This window comes from Periplaneta americana, chromosome 2 (genome assembly GCF_040183065.1).
Source record: "Periplaneta americana isolate PAMFEO1 chromosome 2, P.americana_PAMFEO1_priV1, whole genome shotgun sequence".
Taxonomy (NCBI): domain Eukaryota; kingdom Metazoa; phylum Arthropoda; class Insecta; order Blattodea; family Blattidae; genus Periplaneta; species Periplaneta americana.
In genome coordinates, this window is record NC_091118.1 from 138,345,700 (window position 1) to 138,369,480 (window position 23,781).

Consider the following 23,781-nt stretch of genomic DNA (forward strand, 5'->3'; position numbering starts at 1 on the left):
TATCTGACCTACGACTTTATGATCGTACTGTATAAGCGAAATTTTTAAGCATGGGATAATTCTGAACCAAAGATATAACAAATTGACAAATTTTGAAATAGTTCCGCTAGTTCTCAATAGGTGACACCATTATTGGGGGCGGTTAAAAAGTGTCGGGGAAAATGATGATGTAGATTAGACGTGGCGAAAATGTGACTCGCGAGCACATTGTGTCTCCTCCAACCCCCACCCTCTTACTCACTGGAGTCAAACTCCGTTCCATTTGTATTTGTCTCTGACCTGCGAATGGCGTATCCAATGTCTCTCTCGAAACCATGTACCTCTACAAAAACGAAAGTTTCAAGTAGGATGGGAGGGTGCATTTTTTTTGCTGCCAATATAATGAGAATATTATATGTATGATTTGTTCACAAGTATTACGAGGAAAACGGGTGTATAACATAAAACGGCATTATACTACATGTTACTGATGAAACATTAAAAGGTTAAGTGTTATCATCATCATCATCATCATCATCATCATCATCATCATCTCTGTACGTCGATCCTTTTTCAGCAGATGTACGAAAAATACGGTTAGATCTTCAATTTAAACTCACAGATTTAGAATGTGATGTTAAATGAAAGCTAGATGTAAGGATTTGACAAATTTTTAACTTTTCAAATCTTTGCCAAAAAATAAATATCCGAAGCTTCGTTCTTTCGTTTGCTCTGTCGAAGCCCTGTTCGCTACAACTAAAGTTTGTGAAAAATTATTTTCGACAATGAAAATAGTAAAAACCAAATTTTGATCAACACTGACAGACAAATACCTTCGTGATCAACTACGACTGGCAGTAAGTGACATAATTCCTGATTTTGAAAGTCTGTCGCAGAGACATTCTGAAGTCAGTTAATTTTAGGTTGTGATATTGTGTCCTATGTTTTCTTATTCATTTTCTTTCTTCGTTACACGTACTAAAACATTAGTTTGTAACCTTGTACTGTATAAAATTATATTTAAGTGCCTGACGTGAGGAAAATGAAAATCCGTTAATAAGTCAGACACTTGCTTCACTTTCCCTTCGGGTGTCCTACCTTCCTCCATAGGTGCTATGCACGTTGCAGGTTACACAATGGCTCGGCGCACGATCACATTTTCGCCACGGCTGATGTAGATTAAGCATAAATTATTCTCATAATTGACAATATCAGCATAGTATCAGCGGTTTCCAGCTAAACCCAGTATTGTTTTACAATAAGTAGAGTGGTATGAAAATTTGAATTCTATAATGCGAGTGTATTTATGTACGATTGGCAACAGTGACTGTTATCTTCGCCATCTTTCATAGAAGTAATAACTAAAGAAGCCACACTTACACCAACAAATTATCGATCATTATCGATTAGTAGGGTCAGATATCTTCGAACGTCAGTGTACTACCCGGAATAGAATGGCCTGTATTCCCTAAGGCTATTCGCGCTACAATTACTCTGCGGCCCGGCCCGCCTCCGAGCTTCCCTACAGACAACAGAATCCCTTTACCTTGCCTCGTGAGTATCATCGCGGTCCCTCAACCCCAGGTCACAGAAGATGTCATGAGTGCCATGGAAGAGCCCACGGTATGTAGCACTATCACCAGTAACTTTCGACCACATACCAAGGGATCGAATTTCGGTGGTGGCCCACAACCGACTCTAAAATTATGTCGGAGCAAGCCAAAAATATGGGAACGAAACTGAGATGATGACCGAAGAGGGGAAGTGTAATTATGATGGCGAAATGAGTTCAAGGTACAACGCCGTAAGCTACTCAGCAATTTTTCTTCAATAGTTTGAGGGAAAATTTCGGAAAAAACCTCAATCAGGTAACTCGTCCCAACCAGCATTTGAACCCGAGCCCTCTTGTTCACGATCAGATATGCTAGCCGTTACTCCATAGCAGTGGATTATGCTTAGGTCACATAAAAGAACCCTGTTATGAATCTATGCTATTGAGACAATATTTGTCGGCCATTTGAGGAGCTTGTTATCAAAGTTGGACCACTCCGATTTCCCCCCCCCTTTTTTTTTTTTTTTTTTTTTTTTGCAGGAGAGGCGAAAAACTAGATCCTTGTAAACCAATGCCACTGTTATACGTACAGCTTTTTTAAACATTCCCATAGGTCTTAGAAATATTTTTTTCAGTTTCAAAATGTGATTAAGTTTAAAAAGTGGAGTTGTCCATCTCTGAAACTAAGTCATGGAGTTGTCTGTTTTTGAAACCAAATGAAGCCATATTTAAAGTGGAGTTGTGTGGAGTTGTCTGTTTTTGAAACCAAACGAAGCCATATTTAAAGTGAATCTAAGTCTCTCCTAACTCAGTTTCAAAGCAAATTTACGCAAAACAGTACTTATTCATCCACAGACCGATTACATAAACAATCGGCCATGTTGGATTCGCGATGCGTGATGGGAAAAGGTAGTACGAATGTGGGCTCCTCATTGGCTACTGAAGGAATTGTCCTAATTTTAAACCTAGCCACAGTGGAGTAGTCTACATTTTGATCCTAAAGCGCACAATTTACGATATAATCAATATACAGAAATTACAGCAGCTTAAGAGTCGCTACAACGAAAATTACTTTCTGTTGCTATAGGAGGTATTGTTAAGAGAACTGATTTATTTCACTGTCGTTAGCTTAGTTTTCATTGATTTTCTGTGTGGTAAAACTTAATTGTACAGGTTAAGCTTCTAAAGGTCATATTTAAGTGTCATGTCATGCCTTAAATTTTACAGCATATTGTACTGTATTATTGTAATTATCCTACTTCCATTACCCTACTTCCTATACAGATGTTACATGCAATCATAGGGATTTCCTCAAATCCCCCGTCACTTTTTTACATAAATTAAAAGTTTTAACAACTGTATTTCTTTAATGGAGCACTTATTTTTTTTTTCACTTCAGCATGTTTTACAAATTTGCGAGGCAGTAATTGGTAATATTAAATAGCGAACTGCAGAACGTAATCATATGCTAGTAACTACAGAACCACAAGAGTATATTCTGTGATCGTCCTCGTCAGCAGCTGTTTCGTATTCTGTTCACGCGTGATGCCTTGCAATGGGACGGCAGCCATTGTAACCGATACCACGAAATTCCGAGAATGTCTTGTATAATTGAACTCTGCATTGTAGATCATCACAGTTAAGCATAATTTGAAACTAGAGAACATTAATTGTTGTACCCGAGAACTTGTATACCACATCTGTAGTAAGAAAATTAAAGCACGGAGTGAAAACAAACCGCGACATGTGATACACTACTAATTCAGCTAAAATGTGTGTAATTAGATTACATTTTATTTTGCGAAATTTATATCGTGATAAATATACGTGTGTAGTTTACCAGACTGATGCATACATAGTGGTTGTCTCAGGAGGAATGTAAAATACTTCAGAATAAGGTAATTTGGATTAATCTACATCGATTTAACCTGATATACCTATGTCCGAAATGTGACGGTAGGGACGTTATTAATGGGAGAACGTATAAAGAAGATAGACATTATAGACTATTTCTATGTTCTGATATGATACATTATTTAAAGTGCTGCATCTTTCGTTGTTCCAATAAATTTATTTCATAATTAAGTACAAACTCAGTATGAAAATGAAATAATTACACAATCATTCTTATGAATTCCATGAATTGTAAATTCATATCAGATATCGATACCGGTACCGGTTCTCTTTCCGACCACAATGAAAGACTTGGTAGCTTGCCAGTTTCAGATAACATCCGGTAAACACGGGAAAACACACAGCTAGATGGAATCCTTCGATTGGGAAAACGTCATCTGTATTCCTAAATAGCAGCTAATACATTTTCATCACAAAATCTATAAACAAAAAGCATGTCTATATATTCACTATATGAATATCAAGTGAACGTGTATTCAGTTGTGTGTATTGCGCTGGCGTTGAGATGCTCAGATGCTTCAGTGTGCAGAAGTTTTGGCGTAACACAACAAGTAGGTATAGTACACGGAACCTTAAGACGTTCCAGTATTTCTAACCAAGCGTTAGACGTCGTATATCTGGTTAAATAAATGTAGGTTAACCTAAACTACGTCGAAGTGTTTTACATTCCTCCTGAGACACTCTGTTTCGATTGTTTCTTATAATAATAAGGTACACTTTTCAGGAAATTCAATCGCGTTATGTTTCCAAGTTTGTATTTAAAATTAATTTCTCTATAATTATGTTGCCTAAATTTTTCATGAACTGAATTTAGATATTTCTTTCTCTGTAATTCATTTTAATGTAAAATTATAGCCTTAACAAAACTGTGCATATGTGGGTGTGTACTTTTGAAATACAGTTCGAAAGTGCTGTGGAATGCCTCACGCATTGGTAGTTCTTTCTGATGTAAAATTATCAGATGACCAAATTTGAGTAGCCAACATAGTTTCTGATTATATCGACGGGCCATTTCAAAAGGGAAACAACTCAAAATTTAAATTTTTGAGACAACTGGATTTTAATGCTTCATATTGCTGTGAGAAATCCATTTAACACTAATTTGAAACTTGTACTATATACCCGTATATAGTACATTAACAGAATTTTGAATAATTTTAACTATCCTTTGATTTGTCACAGCAACATACTTACTTAGTGGCTTTTAAGGAACCCGGAGGTTCATTGCCGCCCTTACGTAAGCCCGGCATTGGTCCCTATTCTGAGCAAGATTAATCCTGTCTCTACCATCATATCCCACCTTCCTCAGATCCATTTTAATATCCTCCCATCTACGTCTCGACCTCCCCAAAGGTCTTTTTCCCTCCGGTCTCCCAACTAACATTCTATATGCATTTCTGGATTCGCTCATACGTGCTACATGCCCTGCCCATCTCAAACGTCTGGATTTAATGTTCCTAATTATGTCAGGTGAAGAATTGTCATAGCAACATAAATCTTTAAAATGCAAGTTCCTCCAAACTTTAAGTTTTCAATTGTTTCCCTTTTGAACTGAGTCTGCGATATGGAAATCGTTGTTAGGTAGTCTTCAAATTAAATTGTTGGATTTTATAGTAATTAAATTTTCTACAAAAAACGTAAAGACAAGCCCATCATGAATAAAGAATCTTAGACAATGAATGGTTTGGACAGTTCACTTTGCAGCTTTAATGTGCAGCTGTGAATAAAGTCTTGATCCTTAATAAGGCAGTCAACATGATCATCAACGATCATTAAATTTTCACATCACTAGAAAAGTAAGAAAGCACTTAAATAGATTACCGTTATTGTTTATAGATAATTGTGTTTCTTACAAAACTGCAGATTTGGATTACGTTACTAAATGCTGTTTGGAGTACGTTAATAGGCCTAAATGCTATATTAAGACGATTCGTGCCGAGCCTTAATTATTCTTTTTCAGTCTTATAGCTCTTGGGAAACAAATTTTACAATACAATTGTGGGAAATAAACAGTTTGTGTTATAAATGCTTTGGTATTTCTGAAACAACTAGATTCTGGTACTCAAATCATTCATTATGATCATTCCTCAACTGAATAACAGTGAAATGTAGAGAAAAACATAAATGTAGCGTTTAATGTAAAATCGTGTTTGATGACATCCGGAAAACCCAGACATTAGATAAAACATTTGAAATGGTTGATCCTGCTGACGTATTTGTTTGTAATAAATTTGCACCAATTGTCACGACAACAAATGGAATCCCAGAGGTCTTTCTGATTTTAACGCTGATATAGGACAGGCAGTTTCTGATGGTTGCACACACATTCATTTCACAGAGTAGTGGCAATCGCATTACGTCCAATCAGCAATTAAAATGCGAGTGTTCTTCTGCTTTGTCGACTCTTGCAATTTGTGGTGGCTTTGCATTTACCACTCCAAACAATTCTTTATGTAAATATAAAGGGATATTCAGTCACTGAGTTGGTGATATGCCAATATCGGAGCAATGACGGAGTGATGATGTCAAGGGGAAAGAATGTGCTTGGACAAAATGTTTAAATCTCACGAAGCTACTTTCCAAATTTATGATCTCGAAATTATTGTTGGAAAGTCGTTCTTAAATACTCATAGATAGTGCAAAGAAAAATGTAAATACGAAAAGAAAAATGGCCTTTATGTCAGAAAAACATAGACCAAAATCAGCAGCGTAAAGGATGCATTTAAGCAGGCTTTTTTTTATCAGACTTTTAGAGTATTCTTGTTTGAAAAAGATCTCCATGATCTTTCCCTTATAATTTTAAACCTACTGTTTCCTAAATTCTTTGTCATATAGGATTAATATTAGCAGACACGGTGAGAATTTCTCGCAATTATTGAAACTAAACTACTACACACAATTCATACTAGAGATTAATCTAGCTAAATGACCACTTATTAATTGCCATTCTTCCTTTAGTAATGTAACCAATGTTAATTTATGCTATCATTTTAATATAGGCCTAATAGCAGAAAATAAATTGGTAGGAAAATGTAAATTAATAGTATATTATGCAACGAGCCTATGATGGTAGTAATTAAGACGCAAATATGTTTATGAAACGAACGTAAGCATACAACTGTTTCTGTTCGATCATAATATTTTATATGTCTAAGTTTTGAGTTTTTAAAATATCTCGTTGCTTTGCCGATAATGAAATGGTGACCATGAGTGTCTTTTCAGCGTGTTCCCTAGTAGTGCAACAGATGGCAGGCACGAGGCACTTTTGCGTTTACGTCGTTTTTAATGATTTTTGCAGGGCTTTTGTTTGCCGATTTTAACCTCAAAATAGCACACAATAAAACACAGGAAATGAACTAAAATTATCATACTATTAAAATTAACATAAACTGAATTTATTTTATTTTAAATACATGTTGTTGATTGTGCAGTTTGTGGCTGCTATTTTGGATTGCTCATTTCAAGGCTTCCGGGTTGTTGCGCGTAGATATTAATCAATATCGCAATAGCTTAGTTGTAAATCTATAATTGGAATAACATTATGAATAGCAGTACTTTAATGTACAGTATGTCATTATGGTACAGTTACGTGACATGTAATGAGAGTATTATAGTATGGTCGAGAAAAAAGTAAAATTACATAATAACTAGTCGCTTGTGCAGCAGTTGCTGCAAACTAAGTTCATTAGAAGTTCAAATAAAGGTTTTTCACTTTTATTTTTAGAAAGAATAGCACAAATTTTGGAAGTTATTTTATTCCATAATATCAAAACAAACTCCACGAAGATATAACATTGAATGCAAAACGTAAAAACTCAATAAAGTGTAACCCTGTCAAACATATCTTTGCATTAGATTAATAACACTTAATCATTATTTTGTTATCCTACGAAATTACATGACTATCCATACTTTACGACTCATTTACCCCTTATTAGTACAAACTATATTGCAATATGGTGTTATAGGATGAGATTGTGCTTTTAGTACCACCCTCATGCTATTAACATTGCTACAGAAATAATATTTTATTTATTCATTAAAAACATCAGCTCAAAGAATTTGAGTGACCACAAGGGTCCTGAATACAATTAAACATGTACAATATAATGTGATCTGAAACATAAAAGAAAAAAGAAAGTTAATTGTTGAAGCCAAATATAAGTGAATTAATGGAAATAGAGGTGATTATGTAATATTTGAAGAGAATCCTTGATAATATTTATAAGAATAGACATTACATAATCAAACTAATGAAAGGCCATTGTTGAAGAGGGATGATGTAATTTTGAGAAAGATAAGGTAGACAAGGTTCATATATAGACTTCTTCTCAATATCAACTTCGCTGGCCTGATTTAGGCTCTTTTCGAAATGGATAGTAGGGTCAAGAACAAGATCCCCTTTTAAGCACCCGTTAATAGCAATATAACTGCCCGTCTAATCTGTTGATACACAATATACTTCCTCATGAATCTCCCAATTTAAAGTTTTTAACGATGTCGCCAAAGAATGTTGTACGTCTTAATAAGCATCTTGATTATCCCTCAGAATTGTTGTATTCTGAATTTAAAGTATTTAATAGCCATCAAATTAATAACAATGTCTTATTGAATTTCCTTTTTCTCTTTCGTTCATTTTCATGGTTCCTTCCTCTTTTTCGTTCTTTTCCCTGTTTTATTTGTTATTTCTCCTTTCCTTCTTTGTTGATGATTCTATGCTATTTTCATTTTTTCCTCTTTCTCTTTCGTTCATATTCATGATTTCTTCCTTGTTGTTCTTTCGTTTCCCTATCGTTCTTTATTTCTACTTTTCTTTTTCTTCTTCTTCATTTTTTCCTTCTTTGTTGATGATTGTGTTATTTTCATTTGTTCCTCTTTCTCTTCCGTTCATTTTCATGGTTCCTTCGTCGTTGTTCTTCGTTCGTTTCCCTGTTTCGTTCTTTATTTCTCATTTTCTCTCTCTCTGCTTCTTTTCTTCCCTTCTTTATTGTTGATTCTGCCTTGCTATTTTCATTTTTTTCCTTTTTCTCTTTCGTTCATCTTCATGGTTTCTTCCTCGTTCTTCGTTCATTTCCCTGTTTTGTCCTTTATTTCTCCTTTTCTTTTTCTTCATTTCTTTCCTTCTTTGTTGTTGATTTTTTGTTATTTTCATTTTTTCCTGTTTCTCTTTCGTTCATTTTCACGGTTCTTTTCTCGCTGTCCATGCGTTTCTCTGTTTTGTCCTTTATTTTTCTTTCTTCTTCTTCTTCATTTCTTTCCTTCTTTGTTGTTGATTCTGTGTTGTTTTCATTTTTCTTCTCCCTGTTTCGTACATTTTCATGGCTTCTTCTCCGTTGTTTTTCGAATTATTGTTTTTCCTTTGTGTTCTCCGTTCATTTCTTTCTTGTTTTGTTGTTATTCTATGTTTTTTTTTTTTCATTTTTCCATTCCTCTATTTCGTTCAGTGCTGTGATTCCTTCATGGTTTTCTTCTTAACTTTATTTTTATTTACATTAACCCTTCTCTCTCGCTCGCTTTTTTCCTTTCTTTTTCTCTCTCATATTATTTTTCAATTATTTCTTCATTTCTTCCTCTTTTTTCCATTCTTTTGTTGATTATTTATTCTCAGTTCCTTTATTTCTTTTCTTCTAAACTTAGTTCTTAACAGTGTAGATACTTCAAAGCTTGTGAATTGTCATAGGAGAATAACAGTAATATAAAAGGCATGTGTATATGTACTTCCTTTTAGAAGGAGTTTGTATATAGCCTATATTGTGTGTTGCAGCTGTGTCCGTGTCGGTGGGGGTGTGGACGCTAGTGGCGATCTCTCTGGAGCGCTACTTCGCCATCTGCAGGCCGCTCAAGTCTCGGCGCTGGCAGACGCAGTTCCACGCCTACAAGATGATAGTTGTGGTATGGCTGGCTAGCCTCATCTGGAACTCCCCCATCCTCGTCGTGTCTAGACTACAAGCCATAAAGGAAACAGGTATAGTAACCATGTCACGTTCTGGTGTCATACACTTCTCAATTTTATGCTGCCTGTAGAATTTTTCTCACAGTACTTCAAACTTCATCAGGTACGATAACCTGAAACTACATCACATTCAAATATCGAGGAGTATGAAGATCGATGTGAGATATATTACAGATAAAGAAAAGACGAAAATGCAACTTAAGTGTAATTGGAAACAGCCATCGGCTTTGCACGTTGCAACTTGGACTCAAATTCTTCCGATAAACGAAGACTTTTTGGGTAAGTTTCATTTATACAGGGTGTAGGGGGTATAAGTGTCGTCGTTTTCACAGTCGTCGGGGACGGTCTACAGGATCAAAAAATGTCCATACAACATAGGATCAAAACTTGATAGTTTTCTCAGAAAAAAAAAATGTTTCTTATTTTATTTGCGTTATACTGCTTAAATGGTTAGTAAAATTACGAAAACAATTACATCAGTAGGTATATCTAGCAAAGAGTTAATATTAGTTTAAATAAATATTTATGTATTCTATTACGTTTTCGTGAAATTAAATAAAAATGCATGCTTAAATTTGTTAATATTCTGACGTGAGAGACGTGACAACGTGTTCAGCAGGCAGTACTCTGCACAGACGTAAATAGGCCTACAAGTCAGCCGAGTTCAAGCTGTCCATAGGTACACTGCCGAGCGGACGGCAGTTCAGTACATGGTATTCGACAATGTCATTCACAGTTTAGAAATATCATATGTTATTAATTTATGGAGGAAATCGTCATAATTCAAGTGAGACAAGAAGGATGTACCGTCAACGTTTTCCTCAAAGAAGGTTACCTAATCGGCGAACTTTTGTAGCAGTTTCTCAACGATTATCAGAAACTAGAAGTCTCTTACCACGTTTAGAAAATCACAAAACCAGAAATTTGTTTAAAAATGATACTGTTTTACGGAATCGGGAGAAGAAAAATTTTCGCTTGCAACACGATGAGGCCAGGTCCCATACCAGTTTCGCAAAATTTGGCTGGACTGTCCTACGACATTCACCGTATAGTCCGGATGTACAGGGACATCATTTTATTTTACTAACATTTTTAATATTAACCTGGCTATACCTTTAGAGAACCGGAAAACCCGTTCGCTACCCCCTTCCACAACTGGAGTCCGATGATACTGGCGTAAAACACAAACACATCACTTTACTAGGTATAGGAGGGAAGAAAAGTACTTCATCCATTTACGTAAACTAGGAAATATCGCGATTTTGAGTTTGATAATTTTCATTAGGATTTTTATTTAATCAAAATGCAGTACTGTATTAAGAATGAGTGTTTTTACTCACGAACTGAGCTATCCATGCGAACGTGTTCATTATGTAGTGTATATTATACTGTCTACAGCACATTAGCGTACAATATAGAGAATAATGAAGTTCAATTGAAAAATAATCATAAAATGGATATTTAAACACATTTTTGAAGATGGCAGCCATTCATTTCGATAGCTACAGGCTTCAGTTCTTTTGTGCATATTATCGCACTATAGACTATTGCATCTAATTCCAATTACCAGTTTCGTCCTTCGTACTAGTAACTCATGTTGAAATAATTCTGTACCTACTCCATAAAAGAGTACCTTATGTAATGTAAATTCAATCTTCACTTCTGCCCGACCCGCATAGATAAAATTACTCGGACATGCTATCTACTCTCCGTCCAAGTGTTTATGCCGCAGGATCGTAGAAAGGAGGGAAATCACGTGACAGTTAATTACTTAACGAGGTTCTTTTATTTAAGTTATTTTAAACAGTTGTATAATATTACGTAAACGTCCAATTCCTAACAGAAATTAATGTTTTCAGAAAAGAGCTAAGACAGCCCTGTTTTTACAGAGGGCCGTGCAGAAGCAGGTGGGGGAAATCGGGATGTGACGTAGGCAAACGGACAGTACCTGTGCGAAAATATGATTCAATATTAAAAGTTCTTTCGTCACTGGAAAACGCGAACATATTTCTGGAACGTACTATACTCAGTAACTCAGTGCTGTTTACTATAAGCGGCCTTGATTCTGTCTGGAAAACAGTTGAAACTTCATTAGTAGAAGGGGTGGGAGTGAAGTACATTAAAAAACTCAGGTACAATAAAAATTGAAGTAAAAATAAAATGATGTCCCTGTAGAACTTTTAGACTCCCATCTCTTTGAGCCTATGAATGATGGACCACTTGGGCAACATATTACAGAAAGGATGCTGTCATCGCAGCTGTAACAAAGTGGTTTGCCTCTGTCGGTTCAGATTTTTACGAGCGCTGCATACAGGCTCCTGTTCATCGCTGTCAAAGATGCATAACGAATTTTGGTGATTATGTGGAAAAATAAATGCATGTAGCCGACATCCTACTCTATTTAACTGTGTTATTATACTCTCGGTATCTGTTGCAGTTTTCATGAAAATAAATAAGAGGCAGCATTACTTTTGCAACGACCCTCGCAGTATCTGTCATGTTACAAAAAATTATATGCTCTGAGAAAATAAATGGATTTTACGGTAAATTCCTAGAATAAATAATTATCTTAACGTGACATACAGAAACAAAATCTTTGAAATGGTGTAATATGCTGAAAATACTGTAAATATGGATCTACTGTAAATAGAATCCAATCCATAATTTCTCTGCGTAATATTTAATACACATTTCCGATCATTTTTAATAATTATCTTGGACTCCTTCAGTTAACATGTTAACTAAGAGTCCCGTTACATACTAATAATATTCAGCATTAGTTTTAATAATCTGAAAGATAAAGTTCAGCAGTTGGCATGACAACGCGTAATTGATGTTGTTACTTGCTATAAATCTGCGAGTGTTCACATGATACTTTGTTTACACAGTGTGAGGAAACTCCGTCTGGATGTTTAATCGAGTAAAAATTCATCAGTTTCATAAATCTATTTGAAAGATCGCTCAGTAATTAATTACCTACGTACTTCTTCACCTAATATTTGATCGTGATTAATATTCTGGTTCCTCCTAAGTATAGGATTAATGTACGAACACAGGACGACATTCTAAGATCTTAGATAATAAATTATTGCATGATATAATTACCCACTACTTAATCTTATGCATTTAACACAGCCGATTTTAGAGGACTACGCACTTAGGTCCTCTTTTTTCTGTTACGTCCGTCCAGAGACAGTCAACCTCGATGGCTCGATGTATCCTGTAGATTTCCTGTAAATATCTACAAGATTGTCGACCTGGTTGGCACGTTGGTATAGCGCTGGCCTTCTATGCCCAAGGTTGCGGGTTCGATCCCGGGCCAGGTCGATGGCATTTAAGTGTGCTTAAATGCGACAGGCTCATGTCAGTAGATTTACTGGCATGTAAAAGAACTCCTGCGGGACAAAATTCCGGCACATCCGGCGACGCTGATATAACCTCTGCAGTTGCGAGCGTCGTTAAATAAAACATATCATTTTCCACAAGATTTTATTCTTGACCATACTTTCCAGCGTCATGTCACTTCGTTGACAAGTTTAGTTTTTAGCGTCCCTGTTGCTTTCAGTATCAATGGACATTCCTGTAGTAGATATGCTAGTGTTGTGTTTGCTTTCTTAAATACTCCGTATTTTGGGTCTTCCGACAGCGATACAAAAAAGTACCTGTAACAATGTGACCCGCCCTAGCTCGTGATGCAAATTGTGATGTTATTCTGTGCCCCAGGCAACCTTGTTTTTCTGATGTAAACAAAGGGGTGGAGAAATCGTCTGTGATATAGCAAGTGCCAGCGTTTCTGGCGCGTGTCCTTGAGTAAAAAGCCAGTCAGTGAGCACTTGTTGCCAGTGCAGCTGAGAACGGTACTACCCAACACTTCGCGTTAGCAATCTGCCCACTGCGTCAAAGGTACGACACTCGCACTTCGCGTCTCTGGGGTGTGTCCTTAAGTACACTGTCCAGTCAGTGGCATCTGTTGCCACTTCGGTTGAGAGTGGTACCATCTCCTAAACAGATGTGACGTCAGTAATCTGCCAATCATAGTTGTCAGCTTTCTCGCCCAGATTTTGTGGCAAAGATAAGATACTCTCTCTCTCAACGTTCCCATTACTTATTTCACACGACAGAAACGGTGGCACTGGCTGTTACAGCAAAGGATTAGCAGAAGGAAGTACGCATGTGCTCGAGTTAAAAAATACTAGACTATGCTAGAGGAGGCAAGACCTACCCTGTGACCTTATCATGTGCTGTGGCTATATTACGAATGGGTATAGAGGGGAAATATAAGTTTTTAGTCTGATTGTGAGATGAACTTCCGTGTCGGTAGATTCGTATAATATTAACTATCATGAAACAAACTCTCATTCTGATAGCTCATTATTTTTCGTATCGCACAGCTCACATGTCAGATCTATACATCTGTTCATCTCCTCATCTATACATAATTTTATGCAAAACTTAGGTATGAGTACCGCGTAATCTGTGAGCAATAAGCTGTGCTGATCTCGCAAACTTTACTATTTTAATACATATGGAGATAACCACTTAATTTTTTTTTTTGCTTTAATATCTTTATGGCTATCTCTTTCAGAATCTTGCAATTGTTCCATATTCGATAAGGAGCCTTCTTCGCCCACTTCCTCGTCACTGGCGCTGCTGTTAGTATTCATAATCCCCTCTATTACGGTGTTAGCCAGACCGACTAAGTACCTACCAAAGTAAATCGTCTTCCTCAGTTTCGTTTAGTGTTGAACACAATTTGACCAATCCTCCGCGGTTATATTTTGAATTAAGGTTTGAAATAAAGATCTAACTTGTGTGAATTTAAAAGTGATATGTTCCTACGCTGCAAGGAAGAGTCGTGCCTAGAAACAAAAATATAAAACGCTTAACATCATACAAGTACAGTCAAAACACTTACAGCTCCTAAGATTGAAAACAATAACAAAAGACTGGAGTTGTGTTAACCAACATCAGGATCGCTTATAGCGGTTATAGACAAATGTATCAGTTCCAGTAGGGAATATATTGAAAAATAGCTCCACAGTTATTGTAGCTGTTACAATAACTTTTTCATATTAAACTGTGTTTTCTTTCTGTAAACGGCCTCAGGGAAACGTATTTTTACGGCCCTCGTAATTGCGCTGGAGTGGCCAAAATTTGTACAAGCACTTGTTTCGACATTATTAACATGATGGATGAAAAATATAGGTACTTTTTTTATCTATCCCCTCCCCAATTGTTTGGTTGTGAGTTGAGGTACAGTACAGTGCGAGCGAATACGTTCTACAGGAAGTAATTTTGTTGTCGGATTCTTAAATGGAAACTTTACAGCCCTATTCCTGACTAACAAATGATTTCCGGTAGGTGCTTTACTACCTGAAAATACTTAAAATTTAATTATGTTCCTATCAAAAGTGAACACAGTTTAACTATTGGATTTAAATTCATCCTATATAGATTTGTTATACTATTTTCATACCTCGCTATTAATTTTTTAGATTTATTTATCCTTAGTGCAGTCTACTATTGCATTACGTTATGGTATAGTCGGTTGGGGCAATGTTTTTAAATTCATAAGAAAGCCGCTGAATTATTATAAAAGAGAATAACGAAAATTTGTCTAAAATTTATTGATTACCCTACTAAATTTCTTTATTCTGAATATAACGTTCCAAGTTGAAGCAGGTATACAAATAAACGTCTATTAACTTTCATACATAAACAGAAGACAAATTTCAACTCATTTGATATAATTATAATGCGACAAGAAACATATTATTTCATTTCACAAAATCGACAAATTTAACGACTGCTAGAATGAAACTTAGCTTCAATTATCCCTTAAAATTGTATAATAATAATTTTATTTTTCAATATTCTGATTTAGAAAATATAAAAGGGATGGAATTTGGACTTGAAATTTAATTAATTAATTGAAAAATAACATAGCGGCAGATAATTAACTGTTAATTATTATGAATATCAGTTATAAATTCTCTCAATTGTAATTCTAATGCTTTTATCATATTTATATTTTTTTGTAATTTATATTGTTTGTATAATCACTTAAATTTATTGTTTACTTTCCCTTCTGCTCTCAGTTTTTCTACCCTATACTACAATATTTAACATCTGTGTCTCTCATGTGGGAGTGAATTTATATAAATTAATTTTCTGTTTTATTATTATTTAATATGTTTAGTAGTGTGTAATGTATTTAATACTTTTCGCATGCTATTCTAAAGTGTTTATTATAATTTCAATATTGCTTGTCAAAGATTGTGAAAATTAAGTTAAATTTAATTAAATTAAGTTGAAGTAGTAGGCCTAATCATAATATTGTCATAGCTGTAAGTAGGCTTACATTCTGTGACTACACAACGGAAAAAAAAAACGTGTACAGCCCTCACAGTAGATTAACTGTAGCTCTCGACGTAGCTGCTCTGATGGTGACGGCAAGTGATGAATGACGTAATAATTAGCGTTTGTAATGAGAGGCACATGTCAATGTTGTCACTTTAAACACTAAAATGTAATATGATCCGTAACTCTCAGTTACTGAGCCATGATCAAATAATACCGATCTTATCTGATGCAGTCGGTGTCATGGCGAGCATCAAATTACTGCGGAAATTTTTTTGTCTTCTAACTCCATTTTAACAGATTTCTTTTATAAAAGTCTATTAATTAAACATTTTTCATTAGTAAACTTTCCGGAAAGCTAATTTCACTGTTTTTAACTGGAAATTCCCTATCGAATATTAAAAATAAGCGCTTCTGGATATAATTCATAATAAAATAACCGCAGAAATTTCTCGTCGCCGTCGTCGTCGTCATCATCGTCATTATCATCATAATCATCGTCATCATCACCATAATCATACTCTGGTCAACACACCACTGAATACAGAGTGATTCACGAGAATTTACTGTCCTTTACGGAGCTTATTTCTGAAAACATTTTGAGCAAAAAATGTCTTATAAACATAGTTCCTAGTCTCAATATTTTCAGAGTTACACTAATTTAAAGTTGTTTGTAAAATATGTTTTTTTTATTTAGCTTGAAGGTAAAAGAATAATACAAATAGAATATTAACCATTCAGAAGTATCATTTCTTTAATTGGCAAGTATTATGAACCAAAAAATGTGCTGTGAACTCCTTAGTTGCTTCGTACAGACATCTTTTTCTATTTTTAACTAGAAAAATAGGTACATTATTCTTACGCACTTATCACAACAATTATTACAAATCACGCCACTTCCAACGACTTAATTATTTGCAGTTCAATTTTGCATACTAATTTACAGTCTTGAAGAGTTTACAACACATTTAAAAAAAATGTCGCCGTCCGCTTGAGTATACTTGGCCGCACGCTTGTGAACGGCACTCGTCGCTCTACGTAACTGTATACGGCTATCTTTGATTTCCGTAGAACTCGCGCTGGCTGCTGACTGCACGCTGACCAAGATCACACGTTCACAGCAATGCGTTCCAATAATGAAACGTAACTTTGTAAATATTGAGAATACTACCCATGTTTATATGAAATTTTTTGCTCAGAATGTCTTCGGAAATAAGCTCCGTAAGTGACGGTAAATCCTCGTGAATAACGACCATACGATTCTAATCGAAAGAAGGCTTCGTGAATACAGCATTACAACTGAAAAGCGGTATTTCGCAAACTCATCTATTATGGATGTGTAAACAGCATTAATTTTATTATTATTATTATTATTATTATTATTATTATTATTATTATTATTATTATTATTATTATTATTATTATTAGAAAATTGAGCCATATTGTTATCAGAAGTGCTGAACCGTTCACCTCGTGGGCTTCCTCTTATTGGATACATGACCTGAAACCTGAGTTCAGTTCAGTCATCTTATAATTTTGACCTGGTTCGAAGAAATTAATTTAACTTAATTTCCTAACAAGTGACAAAGAGAATATACTAGTTTTAATGGAAACAAGGGAAAAAGAGCTGATCGATATCTTGTTATCTTCTTACGAACTATCATTGGCAAGGCGTGAGCGTTAATTTTATGCTTTGAACTCTGGTATTTCCCTCTTTCACCGGATTGTTAGCGGTAACACCTCAGGGTACATTAACTCAGTTTCAGAGAACTAACATAACAGTCACCTCCGCATAACGTTGTGTGTACGTATTACAGACCTGCAGTAGTAGGTAACTGAAATTACAAGAAATAGAATAATAATGTAATTACACAACTGTTTGCATTTCAACGGAATTTGTTATAGTGTAGTTATTATAAATACATTTTAATGTCATTTAAGTGAATTAAAACAAACAATAAGTATGCTACACTAGCAAGCCTGAAACTAATTTGTAGATATTTAAATATAACGGGTTAAACACGATTAGACCTACTGTCGACACTATTTAACATAAATCTAGCGTAAGTTTAACAGAGACTACATTCTTTATTGTTATTGTATCACTGCTAAGCAACCTTGTTAAGAAATTCATCATCATCATCATCATCATCATCGTCATCATATGCAATAAGGCATAAGGCCTGTTCCGTGTCTCGAAACTTGTACAATAAAACCTCGTTAAACCGGACACCGATAAACCGTACTACGCTTAATCCGAACATTCAAAAGAAAACGGATGATCATAATGCCTTGGAGCCATCGATTTCATCTGTCTGGCCTGTATTTAAACAAAATTATAAATATACTAAATCATGTAACAAGAACAATAAAGAATAAAGACATTAACCTGAGAATTATGACGTAATTACATTTTACCATTTTGTTTTTGCGGAAGATGTACGTGGAACTTAATAAATAATGTTGTAAAACGATTGCAGAGAGCTGAGATTAAATATTCGAGAAGTGTGAACATGAAATAAGATTAACATTATCAAGAATTATAATGATGTCATTTATCCCAAAAAGAGTCATGGAGTGAAAGTTATACCAGATAGGCCTATAATATTACAATGTAGAAATGTAGAAATCCAATAGTATCAAGTCTGGAGAACGGGATAGCTATTCAAAGTGTTCACCGTGACCAATCCATCGTTATGGAAAAGTTTTATCTGGAAATTTCATGACGTCCCTGTGATACTGGAGCGGAGTTCCACATTGCTGAACAATGACATTATTAATATCGAGCTGAAAAATACACAACTTTGTCAATTTATCGAGTTTGATAACGCCAATGATGAGACTCCACAAAGAAAAATGGTCCATAAACCTGTGTTCGGCTAACAACACTAAACAAGTTGTATGTATGATTGTCTTCTAGATGTTCGATAATCCTGGCTGAGTTTGCATTTTACAAGTTAATAGTTAAATTTGCCCGATACCTATTACAATGCAGCTTCGTCACTGAACACAGTTCTATGTAAAAGGGAATTGTCCGCATCATATCGGCTCAGTATATAGACACGAAAGTGGAGCTGCAACAGTTTATCTTGAGGCTGCAACTTCTATAACAACTGAAACTTCTATGGTCTGTGCAACATCATCCACAGTGCGGAATCAGAATCACCAGTACTCTACTAGGGCGCCTTGTTGAACGTCTGTGAAATATGTTGGAACAGTTCCCGAACGCGATTCACATTTACAAAATTAGGTCATCTTTCTGTCTGCTTCTTCCCACACAAACAAACAATTTTAACGAACGATTTATGCTTGTTGTAAATACTATTTTCTTCCGACTTCCCATGATTAGTAATAAACCGTCGTTGAAAATTCATTGTAGATCGAATTCTACGAAATTTCAACACAACTTGCTTTCTCTGGACTTGTTAAATTCGCAGTTTTGCTTAACACTGCATCACCTCAGTGACAACTGTGCATACTGAAGTCTTGAGCACGAAAACATGAAATGTTACAAACTTTTATGCAACAAACCAATCGTCTTCCACTGAAGAATATTGTCCGATAACCTGATAGTCCCAGTGCAGAATTTAGTCCACCTCTTCTTTGGAAAGTCCAAGGATTTCTTCCCAAGCAGATGGTAATGAAACATAGCTGTAGGGACTCTATGACGTGAATGCATACGTTTTACATAATTTTTCCATTGGATTGAAGCTTGTAATTTTTTTGTAAAATATATGACCGGTTGTAACTAAATTCCTGCATTATATCTTTGTTACTTTTATGAACCGAGCGAGTATAGCCCTTAGTTGCTCTCATAAATTTAATTTCTTTTATTGTATTTCCATTCACAACTTTATGTCCGGTTGTCCATGCTTCACTTCTGTAACAGACCATAACAATAAATCTTATTATTGTATTCCATTGTAATTCAATCAAAATATATTTTTGAATACGTTTAATATGATACATGGTGTATTCCTAACCTTAAGTTATCCTCAGACTATCACGAAAGGTGATATGAAAATTGGAAATATAAAATGAAACTAAGAGTTTTACTGAGTCTGATTAGTGTAATATTAACTAGTCAGGGATGTATGCAATGGAGGGGGGAAGGAATGACCATCCTACTCCATTATCTCCTGCCTTAATTGCCTCATGAGTGATGCCTTATAGCATAGATGTACAATTGTAACTCGTACTTATAATCCCTGGCGTAAGCAACCTGTAACGCATATTCTTTAAGGTCGTTTTTCCTATTTTATATCGAAAGTTATTGACCTTAGCAGAACATGCTTTACGTGCAATATCTCCTGGTTTGATAGACGTCTCGACACCCATACCTTAAGGTGTCACTTATCAGGTTCAGACCTGAATTCGGACAGTTGACCAAACAACACAACAACTGAGAACAAAGCTTTCAGGATGAAAACTGTTGTCAGCCTTAAAATTCTACCTCAGTTGTCTCCTGCACATGGTTGTTGCCAGACTCTCGTGCAGCGGCGGATTTTCAGGGGAGGCAAGGGAGGCCGTGCTTCCCGTAATATTTTACCAGAACACAATATGGCAGTAATAATTCCAGCTGAATTAAGATCACAGACAAGTTATAGCAAATGACGAAAATTTTTCCTTTTATATTAGTTTTACTATTCACTGCGACTAAGATGTAAGTTACGTGAAGTCGACCACATCCAGTTGGCGATGCCCGCTCGCTATACTGTAGATAGTACAAATAATTCGTACTGAAAAATAACAGATAGCGCTGTGACCAGTATAGTCGACATCTAGCAGCCTGCAGTGTCTATGCGTGAGCGGGAGAGAGGAGTCGGCTACACCAATCTACTCCCCGGTAACCATAACAATAGCAGTTCAACCAATAAGATAGCTGGTTAGAGGAGTGTTTAAACTTGACTAGAACGCGCGAGGGGAGCCGAATTTGGAGACGTCCTACCCACCGCTGACAACTGTACTGCTTATAATCACAGTTGGTTTCGGCTGTATTGGAAAGCTCTCTCTCTCTTTCTCTCTTCTTGGTTTTAGAAATTGAGTTAGATTTTTCTCTTGTTTGCGTGTGTTCCTGTTATTTTATTCTTTCGTGTTACGAGATGTATTTATATATACAATATTTTAAATATATCGAGAGTTTAGAAACAAATGCAGATTTGTCTCTAGCTTCTTCTAGTAGCAGTTATTCAATGTGTTGTGACCTCATTGATCGGTTTGAGAAGAAAGAGGATCGTCGAGTTAATTTACTGAAAAATTAGACTATGTAATAGTGATTAGCAAGCCCCGGATTCTTAGATTCGAATCAATTTTGTTGCTATCTCGTTACTCTCGAAATATCGTTTTTCTTATTCTCTTTATGTAACAAAGAGTAACATTCTGAAATTCAATAGGCTATGACCTAAAATGTCCTAATTCGTAGGTTAGGACTTAAAGTGTCCTAAAGAGAAGCAATCTTTACCAAGCCGTTGTAATATATTAACAGTATGCTGTTTATTTTTATTTTTCTCCCGTAAAATCATATAAATTCCTAAAAATAAGATTTAAAATCTAAAACATAAATTGGAAAACCTAATCTTAGTTTCTTAAAACCTATAAATTCTGCGCTTGGTAATGAGGTACGTCACAGGCCTTATATTTTTATATTCTCATCAGACACGTCTTGCCCTCCTCAACTTTCAAACCCACCATCCGCTACTGCTCTCGTGAGTTAAATTACCGTACTAGCAACCTTGACTATCGTAGGTTATATCCTTCTCCCAGGAGAAATTTCAGTGCCGAAGGACTAGATGAATTATTAATTAAAACAGTATAATAATATTTTATTTAAAGACAGACACACTAGTACAGTATCAAATAAATGCCATAGGTATAGTAAGCAGACATAATAAGGTTTAAAGACTTAATAGCATTCAGGCGCTGTTGCTGCCTTCCTTGCATATAGCGCATAGTGCTGAACTCGATGTTTCCTCTTATTGTCTCTCATTCTCTTTTTATGTTCTGGAGTGCCACAACAATGTTTAGGTCTTTTGGTGGACCCTGAGGAGCAGTGAGTTTTGTCGACGTGCTCTTTGTCGCACATTACACCACTTTGAATACTCAGCATTTGGAGTACACTATGAGGCAAATTTCAACTGAGGACAAATATAAAAAAAACAAATACAATCAACTCCGGATATAGTGAACCTCTGCGGACTTGCATATTTCGTTCACTAAATCCGAAGTGTCTCCCCCCTAGCCTTAAAAGACGGAAATAAATAAAATTGTGAACAAAAAAATAAAATATTTCATTTTTGTGGAATGGATTACACTGTATAATGTATACTGTTACTCACAGTTGATTTACTTAAACTATGCTGTCGACCCACATTCACTTGCGAAAGACCACGTTCAATGCTACTTATAATATTCGCCTTATCTTACAAAGAAAACACTTTACGCTTCGACATTTTTATACAGTACATTCACTGTTGAAACACTAGAAACAGGCTGATCAGGTAGAAATGACAAACACTGTTATGGTGTGACTGCGTACTCAGCCTTGGAATTTCCCGGGCCACGTAAAGGAACCTGGTAGAGGGTTGATGGAGTTTGAAAGCCATCGAGATCTTACCTTCATGTATGCTCTGGACATAATGTCCGTTCCTTTTAATAAAAGAAGGCAATTTCATTTTCCGTTGTTTCGATGCTATCCGTCATATTTTTTCTGAGAACAAAAGACAACCGTTTGACCGTGGAGGATTAGAAATAACAGTAGAGTAGAGTGCCTGAGAACAGAATGTCAACCCTTCGACGGTGGACTGAGGCATGGTCATCACGCTTTGCCTGGATTTACAGTACAGCTCATTAACTAGGAATCACTAATTCTCCCTTTGTCCTTTGACTAAAGGAGTAAGAAACTTAAAATGTTGTTCTCTACACATTCTTTCAATTTTAAACAAGAAGATCTGACTTGAAATAATAATCTGTCAGGATACAAGGTTCACTATAACCGAAGCGAGGGTTCACTATAAACGGAAATATTAATGTACTTTTTAATGTATGCGAACGCAATAATCGAAAAGCACTGTTAATATTTCTACTGAGGACAATACTGTCCACACCTGTAAAGCAACGGTTAGCGCGTCTGGCCGCGAAACCAGGTGACCCGGGTCCGATTCCCGGTCGGGGCAAGTTATTTGGTTGACGTTTTTTCCGGGGTTTTCCCTCAACCCAATACGAGCAAATTCTGGGTAACTTTCGGTGCTGGACCCCGGATTCATTTCATCGGCATTATCACCATCTCATTCAGACGCTAAATAACCTAAGATGTTGATAAAACGTCGTAAAATAACCTACTAAAATAAAAAAGAACCATACCACTACTGTGATCTTAAACCAATATATACTTAATTAATTTATGGGTTTTTGAATGTTTCGTACTTGACTTTAACGTGGGTTGGCGAAATATGTCAAAAATCTCGACACGAGTAATCTGAAATGGGAAAAACTTATTGCTGATACGTTGTTACATTTCTGTTATCGTAACAGGTATAAGGACTCTTCGATATTATTCTCCAAGAAATGTGTAAATATGTATAACCTTCTTTTTCACATTATGAAATTATCATATATTTTGTGGGTATCATACACGATGTATCGTTCATCGTACTGCGGGGCAAATTATTGTATCTGACCTAATATATCGTATCATATGGCAACACGGACACCATAATTCTCAGGTAACTTTGTTAACAATATACATTATATAATATATTGACTAGCTTGTATAAAATTATAAATGCCAACACAACGAATTTCATCTACGATGATACTGAACATTGAAAAATTAACGTCTGCGGTACTTATGGAACTTTTATAATGTAACGAATTAAATTCATATTTTATTTCATACCATGTAGGCCTATATCTGACTTAAATATTCTTCGATTGCCGGTATTTTTGTTACGTTTTTTTTCTAAATATACTACATTACAAATCATATTACATTTTTGTGTAACTCGACACAAATTTTTTAAGCAAT

General features: G+C 35.6%; 1 protein-coding gene across 1 annotated transcript in view; it reads left to right on the forward strand.

Annotated features, from left to right (window-relative positions):
* Positions 1-23,781, forward strand: part of LOC138695185 (cholecystokinin receptor-like) — a 663,775-nt gene that overhangs the window by 229,790 nt on the left and 410,204 nt on the right. Inside the window, exon 3 of the mRNA XM_069819644.1 lies at positions 9,210-9,410. Coding sequence (XP_069675745.1) covers positions 9,210-9,410 — 201 coding nt within the window. The remainder of the gene's footprint in view (positions 1-9,209; positions 9,411-23,781) is intronic.